The sequence below is a fragment of the Protomyctophum bolini genome (assembly GCF_963924005.1).
Source record: "Protomyctophum bolini genome assembly, chromosome: 13".
Taxonomy (NCBI): Eukaryota; Metazoa; Chordata; class Actinopteri; order Myctophiformes; family Myctophidae; genus Protomyctophum; species Protomyctophum bolini.
The window spans coordinates 44,381,327-44,397,089 of NC_137874.1; the positions used below are offsets into that span (position 1 = coordinate 44,381,327).

A 15,763-nucleotide genomic window follows, 5' to 3' on the forward strand; every position below is an offset into this window, starting at 1 on the left:
TCTTTTATTTTTTGTGAACGAAACCGTGGTACTGCAGAAGTAAAAATTACGGCATAGAACTGCATATATAGAGTGTGCATTCACTGTCTGATGCAGCACATTTATCGTGATGGAAACGATAACTCTAAAAAGCCATATCGTGGAGACGTATCGTCCCGACGATAATTATCGCCATATCGAACACCCCTACCCCAACACCAGGGGCAGGTGGGCAACCCTTGGTGTTTTATTTAGCTGCCAGGGGCAGGTGGGCAACCCTTGGTGTTTTATTTAGCTGACAGGGGCAGGTGGGCAACCCTTGGTGTTTTATTTAGCTGCCAGGGGCAGGTGGGCAACCCTTAGTGTTTTATTTAGCTGCCAGGGGCAGGTGGGCGACCCTTAGTGTTTTATTTAGCTGCCAGGGGCAGGTGGGCAACCCTTAGTGTTTTATTTAGCTGCCAGGGGCAGGTGGGCAACCCTTAGTGTTTTATTTAGCTGCCAGCTGCTTGCTTACCTCGCTATCGTTACCATGAAGTCGTGACGTTAAGTTAAGACGTTCCCCCACATCGTGCGGTCTGAATAGGTTAAATGTAATATTATATGTTATTCTAACACTCCAGAGAAGAAGATGATGAATCCCTTCGCCATGCCCAACCTGTTTGAGAAGCTGGAGACAGACCCTCGAACCCGAGAGCTGATGTCAGACCCCAGTTACAGAGAACTCCTGGAACAGCTGAGGAACAAGCCCGCAGAGCTGGGAACGTATGTTTAATTATCTATCTATCTATCTACAATTTAGGCATTTAGCAGACACTCTTAATCCAGAGCGACTTACATTAAGCAAGAACAAAAAAGCATGGGAATACATCACATAAAAACATTCATCATGAAACCTGCATAAGCTAAGCACGTAACAGTGGAATATCTATATTCTGAAACTATACATATAAACTATACATATGTACTATGACGTGCTAGGACTACATACAATGCAGTTATAGTGCCGTCTACGTAACATGCTATAAGTCTGTATCAAATGCTATCTAAGGGGGGGTAGGGTAAGTGCTATGGGCCATAATGGAGTCTGAAAAGGTGACAACGAGATGACCCTAACCCTTAACGAGCACAACGAGATAACCCTAACCCTTAACGAGCACAACGAGATGACCCTAACCCTTAACGAGCACAACGAGATGACCCTAACCCTCACAGCTAGAAGGTCCTGGGTTCGATTCCCGCTCGGGACGCTGTGGGTGCTGGCGACGTGTTTCCTCCTCCGCGTCATCAGTGCCCATACCCGAAGGCGGGGGTTGGCGAAAGGGCCTTTCTGTGTGGAGTTGGCATGTTCTCCCCGTGTCCCCTATAGGGTAGGTACCCTCACAAAAAACATGCAGTAATCCTGGTCACTAAACTGCCTCCCCCTGGCCAGCCGGGGAGCCTGATGGAGGGGAAAGGAACTGGTTGGAATAACGTGTTCCTTCCACGCACTACGTCCAACCAGGGAAACTCCCCCCTGTCAGGTGTAAAGGAGCAACTTGGACACTCAGGCATGAAGGAAGCATGAGTTCAAGTCCGTTGCTCTCCCCTTGTCCCCCATATATGGGGACTAGGTTGCTCTCCCCTTGTCCCCCATATATGGGGACTAGGTTGGTCTCCCCTTGTCCCCCATATATGGGGACTAGGTTGGTCTCCCCTTGTCCCCCATATATGGGGACTAGGTTGGTGGAGGGTGTGTAGAGCCCAGGATCACATTAGATGATTGACACAGGGGTGAAAAATGGGTTACAAGATCGTGGGATAAAAAAATATATATATAAAAAAAAAGAATGACCTGACAGGAAGTTGTTGTGCTTGTTGACAGGAAGCTCCAGGACCCCCGGGTGATGACCACCCTGTCGGTTCTGTTGGGTCTGGACCTGGCCGGCATGGACGAGGAGGACGACCCGGCCCCTCCCCCTCCCCCCAAACCCAAACACACCGCCCCCCCGCCGCCCAAAGAGGAGGACCTGCCGCCGCACAAGAGACAGGTAAACAAAGAGGTCTTATTTCTGTATGTCGAGGAAAGGTTCAATAAGTGTTATTTATCGTTAACTTTAACCCATTCTGGGCGGGAACGGCCTTTTGGTGTTTTAAAGCATTATGTTATACTTTAGCTATTGAAAAGTAGCAGATCTACAAGCTTTTGGGGTCCTTGACATGAAATATTGAGCACCACAGATGCAGAAACATTTTGTATTTCTTTTTAATTTCGACGTCGGACCTAAATGGGTTAATGAGTGTTATTTATCGTTCTAAAACGGTTAGTCCCAATACTTTGATTGGCTGGTTACCGTCACGTGACCGGTGTAAATTTCACCGATAACCCACTCCTTCAATCACTTTATATCATTCTCAGCTGATTCCACATCTCTGTAGCTGTACTGGGGAAGGGGAGCGCTTGATTGCCTTACAAACCCAGCTGGCCGTGCGGGCGTCTAAGCACCGCCCGGCTCATACGACTGTGAATGTGTGGCTCCAGGCGGCCTCATAAAGACATCAAGCGCTATTCTCCCGTCACATAGCCTATACTTGCCGAGCAAAACGAGGAAGTGATGTGTCTCGCTCTGGTGGAGCAAAGCGTAGCTACTTTTGTGAATTCAATAGTTTTATGAGGTTAATATTGCTATTATGTTTGTAACCGTTTTAGAAAAGCAATAAGCCACTCGAGGCCCCAAAGCTTACCGGGTATTTTACACTGGCTGGGAGGTAGAAGACCCTCCGCTGCGCCTCAGGTCTGCCTACGCCCCCAGCCAGTGTAAAATACCCGCTAACCTGAGACCTCTCGTGGGTATATTGACCAGGCGCTGAAGGAGAAGAACTATTGATTTAATAGTGTTTTATGTATCAGGAACTATTGATTTAATAGTGTTTTATTGACCAGGCTCTGAAGGAGAAGGAACTATTGATTTAATAGTGTTTTATTTATCAGGAACTATTGATTTAAAAGGTATTTATTGACCAGGCTCTGAAGGAGAAGGAACTATTGATTTAATAGTGTTTTATTAACCAGGCTCTGAAGGAGAAGGAACTCGGTAACGCTGCGTACAAGAAGAAGGATTTCCCGGCAGCGCTGAAACATTACGAAGCAGCCGTCGGCCACGACGCAACAGACATGACCTACATCAACAACCAAGCAGGTAATTAAACTACAGACATGACCTACATCAACAACCAAGCAGGTAATTAAACTACAGACATGACCTACATCAACAACCAAGCAGGTAATTAAACTACAGACATGACCTACATCAACAACCAAGCAGGTAATTAAACTACAGACAGACATGACCTACATCAACAACCAAGCAGGTAATTAAACTACAGACAGACATGACCTACATCAACAACCAAGCAGGTAATTAAACTACAGACATGACCTACATCAACAACCAAGCAGGTAATTAAACTACAGACATGACTTACATCAACAACCAAGCAGGTAATTAAACTACAGACAGACATGACCTACATCAACAACCAAGCAGGTAATTAAACTACAGACATGACCTACATCAACAACCAAGCAGGTAATTAAACTACAGACATGACCTACATCAACAACCAAGCAGGTAATTAAACTACAGACATGACCTACATCAACAACCAAGCAGGTAATTAAACTACAGACAAGCAAGGGGGCCAGTTTCTAATTGTGGCCGTCTGTAGGTGCCCTTTGAGAGCGGTTTTGAAGGAGTCTATAGGGATTTGCATGTCTTAATGACTGTTGGCAGGGCGTTCCACATTTTGGTGGCATAGGAGCGAAATTAATGTAGTCCCTTGTTTGTGCCGAATCTGGGTTGTACATGGTTCGTTGAGCTCCCTCTGGTGTTGTGGGTGTGGACTTAGTTAACATTAAGGAAGTATTTAGACAGGTACATGGGTATCTTAACATGTAACATGTATGTTGTGTGTTTTTTAGCGGTGTACTTCGAGCAGGGAGACATGGATAAGTGCAGAGAGTTGTGTAACATGTATGTTGTGTGTTTTTAGCGGTGTACTTCGAGCAGGGAGACATGGATAAGTGCAGAGAGTTGTGTAACATGTATGTTGTGTGTTTTTAGCGGTGTACTTCGAGCAGGGAGACATGGATAAGTGCAGAGAGTTGTGTAACATGTATGTTGTGTGTTTTTAGCGGTGTACTTCGAGCAGGGAGACATGGATAAGTGCAGAGAGTTGTCTAACATGTATGTTGTGTGTTTTTAGCGGTGTACTTCGAGCAGGGAGACATGGATAAGTGCAGAGAGTTGTGTAACATGTATGTTGTGTGTTTTTAGCGGTGTACTTCGAGCAGGGAGACATGGATAAGTGCAGAGAGTTGTGTAACATGTATGTTGTGTGTTTTTAGCGGTGTACTTCGAGCAGGGAGACATGGATAAGTGCAGAGAGTTGTGTAACATGTATGTTGTGTGTTTTTAGCGGTGTACTTCGAGCAGGGAGACATGGATAAGTGCAGAGAGTTGTGTAACATGTATGTTGTGTGTTTTTAGCGGTGTACTTCGAGCAGGGAGACATGGATAAGTGCAGAGAGTTGTGTAACATGTATGTTTGTGTGTTTTTAGCGGTGTACTTCGAGCAGGGAGACATGGATAAGTGCAGAGAGTTGTGTAACATGTATGTTGTGTGTTTTTAGCGGTGTACTTCGAGCAGGGAGACATGGATAAGTGCAGAGAGTTGTGTAACATGTATGTTGTGTGTTTTTAGCGGTGTACTTCGAGCAGGGAGACATGGATAAGTGCAGAGAGTTGTGTAACATGTATGTTTGTGTGTTTTTAGCGGTGTACTTCGAGCAGGGAGACATGGATAAGTGCAGAGAGTTGTGTAACATGTATGTTTGTGTGTTTTTAGCGGTGTACTTCGAGCAGGGAGACATGGATAAGTGCAGAGAGTTGTGTAACATGTATGTTGTGTGTTTTTAGCGGTGTACTTCGAGCAGGGAGACATGGATAAGTGCAGAGAGTTGTGTAACATGTATGTTGTGTGTTTTTAGCGGTGTACTTCGAGCAGGGAGACATGGATAAGTGCAGAGAGTTGTGTAACATGTATGTTGTGTGTTTTTAGCGGTGTACTTCGAGCAGGGAGACATGGATAAGTGCAGAGAGTTGTGTAACATGTATGTTGTGTGTTTTTAGCGGTGTACTTCGAGCAGGGAGACATGGATAAGTGCAGAGAGTTGTGTAACATGTATGTTGTGTGTTTTTAGCGGTGTACTTCGAGCAGGGAGACATGGATAAGTGCAGAGAGTTGTGTAACATGTATGTTGTGTGTTTTTAGCGGTGTACTTCGAGCAGGGAGACATGGATAAGTGCAGAGAGTTGTGTAACATGTATGTTGTGTGTTTTTAGCGGTGTACTTCGAGCAGGGAGACATGGATAAGTGCAGAGAGTTGTGTAACATGTATGTTGTGTGTTTTTAGCGGTGTACTTCGAGCAGGGAGACATGGATAAGTGCAGAGAGTTGTGTAACATGTATGTTTGTGTGTTTTTAGCGGTGTACTTCGAGCAGGGAGACATGGATAAGTGCAGAGAGTTGTGTAACATGTATGTTGTGTGTTTTTAGCGGTGTACTTCGAGCAGGGAGACATGGATAAGTGCAGAGAGTTGTGTAACATGTATGTTGTGTGTTTTTAGCGGTGTACTTCGAGCAGGGAGACATGGATAAGTGCAGAGAGTTGTGTAACATGGCCATCGACGTCGGCAGAGAGAACCGAGAAGATTACAGACAAATCGCCAAGTGAGTCAAACTCTTCATATCTACTGTACATTATATACATTATACCGTCTAAACTCTTCATATCTACTGTACATATATTATACTGTCTAAACTCTTCATATCTACTGTAGATACATTATACTGTCTAAACTCTTCATATCTACTGTACATTATATACATTATACCGTCTAAACTCTTCATATCTACTGTACATATATTATACTGTCTAAACTCTTCATATCTACTGTAGATACATTATACTGTCTAAACTCTTCATATCTACTGTAGATACATTATACTGTCTAAACTCTTCATATCTACTGTACATTATATACATTATACCGTCTAAACTCTTCATATATTTAGACCTGAGGTCGATTCTACAAATGCCTTCTGAATCTCGACCGTTTTCTGATAAAAACCCTCGTGTTTCTGTGTCAGCCGTTCAGCGCTACGAGCTTGTAGATCTGCTGTTTTTCAACGGCTAAAGTGTAACATAATGCTTGAAACGCCAAAAAGGGTTCCCGCCCAGAATGGGTTAAATAAAGAATTGATTGATTGATTGAATACTTTATTGAAAATATATTTCCAAAGGATAAATTCACAAGAAAGCTTGAAAGGCTTAAATAAAGAATTGATTGATTACTTTATTGAAAATATATTTCAAAAGGATAAATTCACAAGAAAGCTTGAAAGGCTTGTTTCAATTGTGGTCCTCTTGGGGAAAGGGGAAGGGGAGCAACAGACAATAAACGGTACAATACAGACAAAAACAGGAGGCAAAAAAACACAAGAAACAGAACAAAATTCATATAAACTGACCAATATAACTGGATTTATTTTCTTTTTTTCCAGACTGGTGAATCAATCAATCATATCCCAAATCACTGACGATATTCAGTCTAATGTCATGATATGGATAATAATAATATTGATACTAGGGATCCCGATCTGTTTCCGATCAATGGCGCGGTCCTCCCCCGATTTCAGATCACATGATCGGACCGGGACAACCGTAGTTCTGGCCGTCTTTATATGTATGTGTTTTTATTGAATCCTCGCAGAGCTCTGGCCAGAATCGGTAACTCGTACTTCAAGCAGGAGAAATGGGCCGAAGCCGTTCAGTTCTTCAACAAGAGTCTGACGGAACATCGCACGCCAGACGTCCTGAAACGATGTCAGCAGGTAAAGAGTTAACTCATTCATGAGGCTAACGACTTCTTTAATGAGATCCCGCTCCGTGTTCATTAGCGCTTTATTTAATGATAAAACTATAGTGTGTGTGTGTGTCTGTGTGTGTGTGTGTGTGTGTGTGTGTGTGTGTGTGTTTTTGTCTGTCGCTGTCCCCTTAGATAGCATTATATATATATATATACTTATAGCATGTTATGTAGACAGCACTAAAATTGCATTCTATGTAGTCATAGCACGTCATAGTACATATGTATAGCATATATGTATAGTTTCATTATATAGATATTCCACTGTTACGTTCTTAGCTTACGCATGTTTCATGATAAATGTTTGTATGTGATGTATTCCCATGCTTTTTGTTCTTGCTTAATGTAATTCACCCTGGATTAAGAGCGTCTGCTAAATGCCTAAATTGTATTTGTGTCTGTAGGCAGAGAAGGTGTTGAAGGAACAGGAGAAACTAGCGTACATCAACCCTGACATGGCTCTGGAGGAGAAGAGCAAGGGCAATGAGGCCTTCCAGAAAGGTAACCACACACACACACACCACCACACGTGTGCACACACACACACACCCTTCGCTAAGCTCCACTCTTCATTCTCCCCATAGAGATGCATGTTTGTTAACCCATGTCTTCTGAAAAAGCTTTGTCTCCATGTCAGTCGTTCTTCGATTTCTTCCAAAAATAGCAGACCTACAAGCTCGTAGATCTGCTATTTTTCAATAGCTAAAGCATGACGTAATGTTTAAAACACCAAAAGGGGTTCCTGCCCCAGAATGGGTTTTAACAGACTTACTGCTTGTGACGTAACGTTCCGTCAGAAGGAATCCAACCGGCAACTGCTTCTGGCGTAATAAGGTTCCGTCTGATAAGCTTCATTATTGATATCAAACCGGATCGCTGATTTCTATTGATTCATTAATATTTTGGCTTGGCCTTTTCCATTCCTGTGAGACATTAATAATTATATGAATTAACAGGTGATTATCCAATGGCTACAATACATTAATAACTATATCATATTTATATTAAAGGTGATTATCCCGTGGCTACGAGACATTACTCTGAAGCCATCAAGAGAAACCCGACCGATGCCAAACTGTTCAGCAACAGAGCTGCCTGCTACACCAAGCTGTTGGAGTTCCCCCTGGCCCTAAAGGTAGTATTATTATTATTAATGTGTTTGTTACACCAAGCTGTTGAGTTCCCTCAATGGAAGCTCTGATCATGAGTAAAATATAAATGCTTCCGTCGTACAGTCTGGAGCAACGGAAGCTCTGATCATGAGTAAAATATAAATGCTTCCGTCGTACAGTCTGGAGCAACGGAAGCTCTGATCATGATTAAAATATAAATGCTTCCGTCATACAGTCTGGAGCAACGGCAGCTCTGATCATGATTAAAATATAAATGCTTCCGTCGTACAGTCTGGAGCAATGGAAGCTCTGATCATGAGTAAAATATAAATGCTTCCGTCATACAGTCTGGAGCAACGGAAGCTCTGATCATGAGTAAAATATAAATGCTTCCGTCGTACAGTCTAGAGCAACGGAAGCTCTGATCATGATTAAAATATAAATGCTTCCGTCATACAGTCTGGAGCAACGGCAGCTCTGATCATGAGTAAAATATAAATGCTTCCGTCATACAGTCTGGAGCAATGGAAGCTCTGATCACTAATGAAATATAAATGCTTCCGTCATACAGTCTGGAGCAACGGAAGCTCTGATCATGAGTAAAATATAAATGCTTCCGTTGTACAGTCTGGAGCAACATAAGCTCTGAGTAAAATATAAATGCTTCCGTCATACAGTCTGGAGCAACGGAAGCTCTGATTATGAGTAAAATATAAATGCTTCCGTCATAGTCTGGAGCAACAGAAGCTCTGAGTAAAATATAAATTCTTCCGTCATACAGTCTGGAGCAACAGAAGCTCTGAGTAAAATATAAATTATTCCGTCGTACAGTCTGGAGCAACAGAAGCTCTGAGTAAAATATAAATGCTTCCGTCGTACAGTCTGGAGCAACGGAAGCTCTGAGTAAAATATAAATGCTTCCGTCATACAGTCTGGAGCAACGGAAGCTCTGATCATGAGTCAAATATAAATGCTTCCGTCATACAGTCTGGAGCAACGGAAGCTCTGATTATGAGTAAAATATAAATGCTTCCGTCGTACAGTCTGGAGCAACGGAAGCTCTGATCATGAGTCAAATATAAATGCTTCCGTCATACAGTCTGGAGCAATGGAAGCTCTGATCACTAGTGAAATATAAATGCTTCCGTCATACAGTCTGGAGCAACGGAAGCTCTGATCATGAGTAAAATATAAATGCTTCCGTCGTACAGTCTGGAGCAACATAAGCTCTGAGTAAAATATAAATGCTTCCGTCGTACAGTCTGGAGCAACAGAAGCTCTGAGTAAAATATAAATTCTTCCGTCATACAGTCTGGAGCAACAGAAGCTCTGAGTAAAATATAAATGCTTCCGTCGTACAGTCTGGAGCAACGGAAGCTCTGATCATGAGTCAAATATAAATGCTTCCGTCATACAGTCTGGAGCAACGGAAGCTCTGAGTAAAATATAAATTCTTCCGTCGTACAGTCTGGAGCAACAGAAGCTCTGAGTAAAATATAAATGCTTCCGTCGTACAGTCTGGAGCAACGGAAGCTCTGATCATGAGTAAAATATAAATGCTTCCGTCATACAGTCTGGAGCAACGGAAGCTCTGATCGTGAGTCAAATATAAATGCTTCCGTCATACAGTCTGGAGCAACGGAAGCTCTGATCACTAGTGAAATATAAATGCTTCCGTCGTACAGTCTGGAGCAACGGAAGCTCTGAGTAAAATATAAATTCTTCCGTCGTACAGTCTGGAGCAACAGAAGCTCTGAGTAAAATATAAATGCTTCCGTCGTACAGTCTGGAGCAACGGAAGCTCTCATCATGAGTAAAATATAAATGCTTCCGTCATAGTCTGGAGCAACGGAAGCTCTGATCACTAGTGAAATATAAATGCTTCCGTCATACAGTCTGGAGCAACGGAAGCTCTGAGTAAAATATAAATTCTTCCGTCGTACAGTCTGGAGCAACAGAAGCTCTGAGTAAAATATAAATGCTTCCGTCGTACAGTCTGGAGCAACAGAAGCTCTGAGTAAAATATAAATGCTTCAGTCGTACAGTCTGGAGCAACGGAAGCTCTGAGTAAAATATTAATTCTTCCGTCGTACAGTCTGGAGTAACGGAAGCTCTGATCATGAGTCAAATATAAATGCTTCCGTCATACAGTCTGGAGCAACGGAAGCTCTGATCACTAGTGAAATATAAATTCTTCCGTCTTACAGTCTGGAGCAACGGAAGCTCTGAGTAAAATATAAATGCTTCCGTCGTACAGTCTGGAGCAACAGAAGCTCTGAGTAAAATATAAATGCTTCAGTCGTACAGTCTGGAGCAACGGAAGCTCAGAGTAAAATATAAATTCTTCCGTCGTACAGTCTGGAGCAACAGAAGCTCTGAGTAAAATATAAATGCTTCCGTCGTACAGTCTGGAGCAACGGAAGCTCTGATCATGAGTCAATTATAAATGCTTCCGTCATACAGTCTGGAGCAACGGAAGCTCTGAGTAAAATATAAATTCTTCCGTCGTACAGTCTGGAGCAACAGAAGCTCTGATCATGAGTAAAATATAAAGTGGAGCCTCCTCGCCACTTCCGTTTCGTCTTTACAGTCGCACAAATGTATCCTAATATGAATAGAAATCATCTAAGCATAATTATACAGCCTGCTGTTTAGCAGAAATGGGAATAAAAAGCTCTAAAGAGATTTATTTAAACGTATTTCCGTGAACAGAAGCCAGCTTCTCCTTACTGGGATTTGGGGAGCTGTAGGTCCAGACTGTAGAACATTCAGAGGTTGAGGAATAGTTATTTTTAACTCTGATTATTGTAATAATCACATTTGTTATGAACCCTTTAGTCTAAAATTATTTTTTTTCCCTTTAGGACTGTGACGACTGCATCGCACTGGAGCCCTCCTTCAGTAAGACACACACACACACACACACACACACACACACACACAGAGAGTCTGCTAATCCTTCATTGTGCATAAAGTGAAGTATTTAAAACCTTTTTTGTTTGTTTTAATATTGATGATTATGGCTAAGGATGTGACTGTTTGAAAATTACAAAACCGGGTCGATATTCAATAAAAAAATCGACCGAAACAGTTATACCGATTTTGGCCACTGGAGTGCGCACTTGAGTCATTTTTTTTTTTTTCCCCATAGCAGTGCCTGTGGCCCATGTTAATGGATAGCCTGTAAGAAAGAACCATACTTTGGACAACAGAGTGACACATTTCACACATGTGTTTATTTTTCAATGCTCACAGTACAGATGGAAAGTTGGAAACAACCAAAAACTATGGCTTCTTGGGCTCAATTATTTAAGCATTGTAGTATTCGTTTTAAACTGTACGTACAAACTGTATTCAATTACAAAAGAAAATCGTTCTCAAACTTATCTGAGTGCAAATGGACTTGTCTTGAACAAACTGTAAACATCCTCAAATACTAATACAATAAAATATAAACCTGTACTCTCTGTCTCTCAACAATACCTGTTGCATAAATCAGCAGCTATAGGCCTAGCCTAGTAAGCCTACACTGCACTCAGTGAGTGCAAATGAACAAGAGAACAACAAACGGTAAACGTCCTCAAACAATGGGCTACAATAAAAATAAAATAAATCTCAATGCAATCTGCATAAATCGGTAGGCCTAGCCTACGGTCACTGTTGACTGTACTCGGTGTGCAAATGAACAAAACAATACATTGTTAATGTATTATATAAAAGAGGTAGCCTAGTGTCAAGTAGTATGGCATAACATTGCCTGAGTGATTTGCCTCAATAAAGATAATATAGAAAATAGATAATTAGATGTATAGAAAATAGATAGAACATATCTTTAGTACTGTAGTCAGTGCAAAACGAACTGTAGCCTGTAGGCTAAACACTAATCAACATCAAGAACAAAATGTCTCAAATAATGTCACAAATATGAAATCAGTAGGCCTATACAAGGCTATAAGCCTACAAGTGCAAATTGTGAACTTTCACTTAAATTCACGATAAGCATTGAATAGAAAAACAAATTATGAATAAATTGTAGAAAACACAGTCTGCTTAGTGCTTTAACAGCAGACAAAAATGTGCAGTTTGCGCACACAAATAAATGTGAATGAAATGAATCTTCTAGACTTTCTGCCTGCCTGCCTGGCCTATAACATTCCTGCTGGGGACATTCACAGGTTCTTGGCCAGAAATACTAGCATATCAACCTTGGCAGGTTTCTTTTTTTGTCAAATATGTTTTTATTGAACAGATAAATTATTACAAACATTATAATATGAAATACTTTTTTTATATGAAACAAAATGAAAGAAAAAATAAAGACAAAAAAGATAAAGAAATCCCTTAACCCTCCCACCCATACTGCTCAGTGACATTGCATACTATATAATAAGATGATAGAAAGCTCATGGAAAACGTCTGAAAAGAAAATGGCGTACAGTCAACCATATCAATGGTATCCTGTCTATTAATCGTTTCTACTCAGGTAATGGACAAGGGGCAGCCAAATCTTATCAAACTGTTTCTCCCTGTTTGACCTTGGCCGGTTTCAACAAAGACCTTTTGAGGTGTGACAATATCCCCCGCTGTGCTAATATCCCCCGCTCCGGTGCCGGAGATGATTCTGCTGCGTTTCCCCCCAACCCACTCCCCAACCCCCTCCTCGCCTCCTCGCTGCTCATTCTCCACTTTACTCAGAATATGATCCAACTCGTCTTCGTCGAGATGACTCCCACGGTGCCGTGGGTCAATGACGGTAGCCGTGTGCATCAACTCTTTGACCAAAAGGCCAGATCGTATTTTGTCTCTAGTCGCGTTAAATGATGCCCTCTTTCAGCTCCCTGGTGAGAGTGACGTCATCTTGTTCTGCACACAAACTCTCCCTCCTCAGGAGTTTGAGCACTGGGATGAGCGACGATGTGGTGACATAGTTTTCTCCTGACATTATGTCAGTGAAATCACTGACTGGCTTGAGGGCTCCGTTCATCGCGGTCAGCACATCCTTATCAGACCAATTAAGCTTGACAATAGATTTTCGGTCATTCTCCTGAACACGACGTATTGCTGTAAACTGCTCCAGCAAGCGCTCGATCATTTTCTGTTTGGAGCCCCAACGAGTTGCACAATCCTGTTGGATGACAAAAATAATACAATTGTAGAGGGCTATATATATTCTATAAATAATATGAAATAAGCTACTTAATATGCACGTAGTTTATGTATAATATAAATAAACGACGTGCATATTAAATAGGCTACTATAACTACGAGGCCATTTAGGCTACAGTTAGTTGCATTCATTATGATAAAACGTTATTATTATAGCTCACCGTAACAAGCTGGTGATCTGGTAACTCGAGTTCCTCTTGTGCCTGTCCCATGTTCCTCTTTCAGCTGTGTGAAAACTGGCCAACAGTGCTTCTGCAGCATTCCATGGTGTTGTCGATTTTCTTGCGATTTTTTTTTCAGCTGTCAGTGTGTTGTTCACGGCAAGATGCAGGTTATGGCAGATGGTTATATCTAAAAATGTTAGATTCCTGTTGATTTGTCCATCAAATAGTAAAATCAACAGGAATCTAACATTTTTATGAAAAAATAAAACCACATGAGTTTTGGTGATGCTCTATATTGTCTGAATCAACATTGTTTGTTTACGTACTAAAAGAGTGACTTTGAGAGCTGTTTTAGCTACAATGTAAGTCAATGAGGAGCATATTTTGAATTATCAATTTCTAATCACTGGAGCAGTAATTTTTTATTTCTTGTCCACATTTGGAGTTGCATCATGGCAAAGTAACTACACAACCCAAACCTCAAAAAAGTGTTCTTACCCTTTAAGCCACGGCCAGCACAAGACTTTTGTGATCGTAGCAACAATATTGGCTCCGTTGTCGGTTGTTACTGCGGACAGGTACTTTGGATCCAGCTTCCACTCGGCTAGTTGTTCTTCAAGTGCCTCAGCCGTGTTTTGTGCTGTGTGATCAGCGGGAAAGAAACTTGTCTGGAGGCACCGAGAGACCATCTTCCAGTCATTGTTGATGAGATGGACAGGCAATGCCATGTATGGTGACATATTGGTCCTGGACCACATGTCCGTTGTCAGAGAGAAGTCGTGGCCTTCTGAAAGTAAACGTTGCACCTCATGTCGAATCTTACTATACAGCTCTGGAATGGCAATTTGTGAAATATACTTTCGACCAGGTGGCTCATACGGATGGTCGAGTGTGTGGCACATTTCTTTGAATGACGGCTTTTCCACCGTTCTGAATGAAACCATTTCCTTTTCCACCGTTCTGAATGAAACCATTTCCTTTTCCACGGTTCTGAATGAAACCATTTCCTTCGCAATGAACCTGGTGACTTTATCGGTGCAGTCCTTCCATCTGCGGCTGTCGCGTTGATCTGGAACACCCCTGGAAAATGACCCTGCTAGCTGTAGTTGTGTCGTTGAAGAAGAGCCAGCACTGTCCGTAGACGAGCCCCCTTGTCCTGCAGGACCCATAGCAGCAGCAACGGAGGCATGTTTCTTGCGCAGGTGAGCATGGAGGTTCGATGTGTTACTCAATTTAGCCGGGACCTTTTTTTTAAGACGGTGCTTGCATGTTGGATTATTTAAATCTTTCGGCCCACCTTTCTCATCTTTTTCGAAACCAAAATGCTTCCATAATTGGGTTTGTTTTTGTCTTTGGTAACATCAACTGATCCGCCATCATGCCATTTCCTGCTTTCACACTCACTCGGTCAACTTTATTGCAACTTTATTGGAAACAAACACTGCACGCTCCCCCCCCCCCCCCCCAGCTCCACCCCAAGCCCATTCGTTTGAAACCTGACACCTCTGTTGTGTGCTGGGCTCAGTGGCCACTGTTACATGCAGCAATGCCTAGCAGCAGTCAAGCTTGCGGGCGGGGCGCTGCGACCGCATCCGTCGGCAAACATAAAAAAACGGTTCGGTCGGTTTAAATAAATTAATCCGGTTTACGGATGAAACCGGATCGTTCCGGTTGAACCGGAAACCGTCACATCCTTAATTATGGCGTACAGCTCATGGAAATCCTATCTCAACAAATTAGAATATTTTACGAGACCACTAAATTATTTATCTTTTTAAACGAGAAATGTCGACCATCTGAAAAGTATATTGATGTATGCAGTCAATACTGGTCTGTTTAAATCATCAAGATTACAATTAAAAAAAGGTTTTAAATACTTCACTTTATGCACAATGCATTGAGAATATATGAAAGTTTCACTTTTTGAATTATATATGGAAGAAAATTAACTTTTACACAATATCCTAATTCATTGAAATAAAGCTGTGTTTGATGGAGTGGTCAAAACACAATATCCATGTTTTTTCAAGCTGCTAATCCAGATGTTTAATTCCATCATGGGTCTCCTTCGACGTTCAACGTGCGTCGAAATGAGTAGATCTACAAGCTCTCTGTGTGTGTGTGTGTGTGTGTGTGTGTGTGTGTGTGTGCACAGTAAAGGGTTACACGCGCAAGGCAGGAGTCCTGGAAGCCATGAAAGACTTTACGAAAGCTATGGACTCGTACCAGAAAGCACTGGACCTGGACTCTAACTCTAAGGTAAGACCTGGACCTGGACTCTAATAATATGGACCTGGACTCTATAACTCTACTTTACTTTGTGTTTATTTGGACAGGACGGTGCATATTAATGGACATAAATACAGGATATAGC

The 15,763-nt window shown here is 42.0% G+C and overlaps 1 protein-coding gene across 4 annotated transcripts in view; it reads left to right on the top strand.

The window, feature by feature from the left end:
* The window catches only part of LOC308327107 (stress-induced-phosphoprotein 1-like), a 30,905-nt gene that overhangs the window by 9,361 nt on the left and 5,781 nt on the right, over positions 1–15,763 (top strand). For all 4 annotated transcript variants that reach the window (XM_080780269.1, XM_080780272.1, XM_080780270.1 and 1 more), the window contains exons 4-12: positions 600–741; positions 1,841–2,006; positions 3,029–3,155; positions 5,646–5,748; positions 6,792–6,912; positions 7,352–7,448; positions 7,958–8,082; positions 10,924–10,960; positions 15,545–15,648. In XM_080780269.1, the coding sequence (XP_080636395.1) occupies positions 600–741; positions 1,841–2,006; positions 3,029–3,155; positions 5,646–5,748; positions 6,792–6,912; positions 7,352–7,448; positions 7,958–8,082; positions 10,924–10,960; positions 15,545–15,648 (1,022 nt within the window). The remainder of the gene's footprint in view (positions 1–599; positions 742–1,840; positions 2,007–3,028; positions 3,156–5,645; positions 5,749–6,791; positions 6,913–7,351; positions 7,449–7,957; positions 8,083–10,923; positions 10,961–15,544; positions 15,649–15,763) is intronic.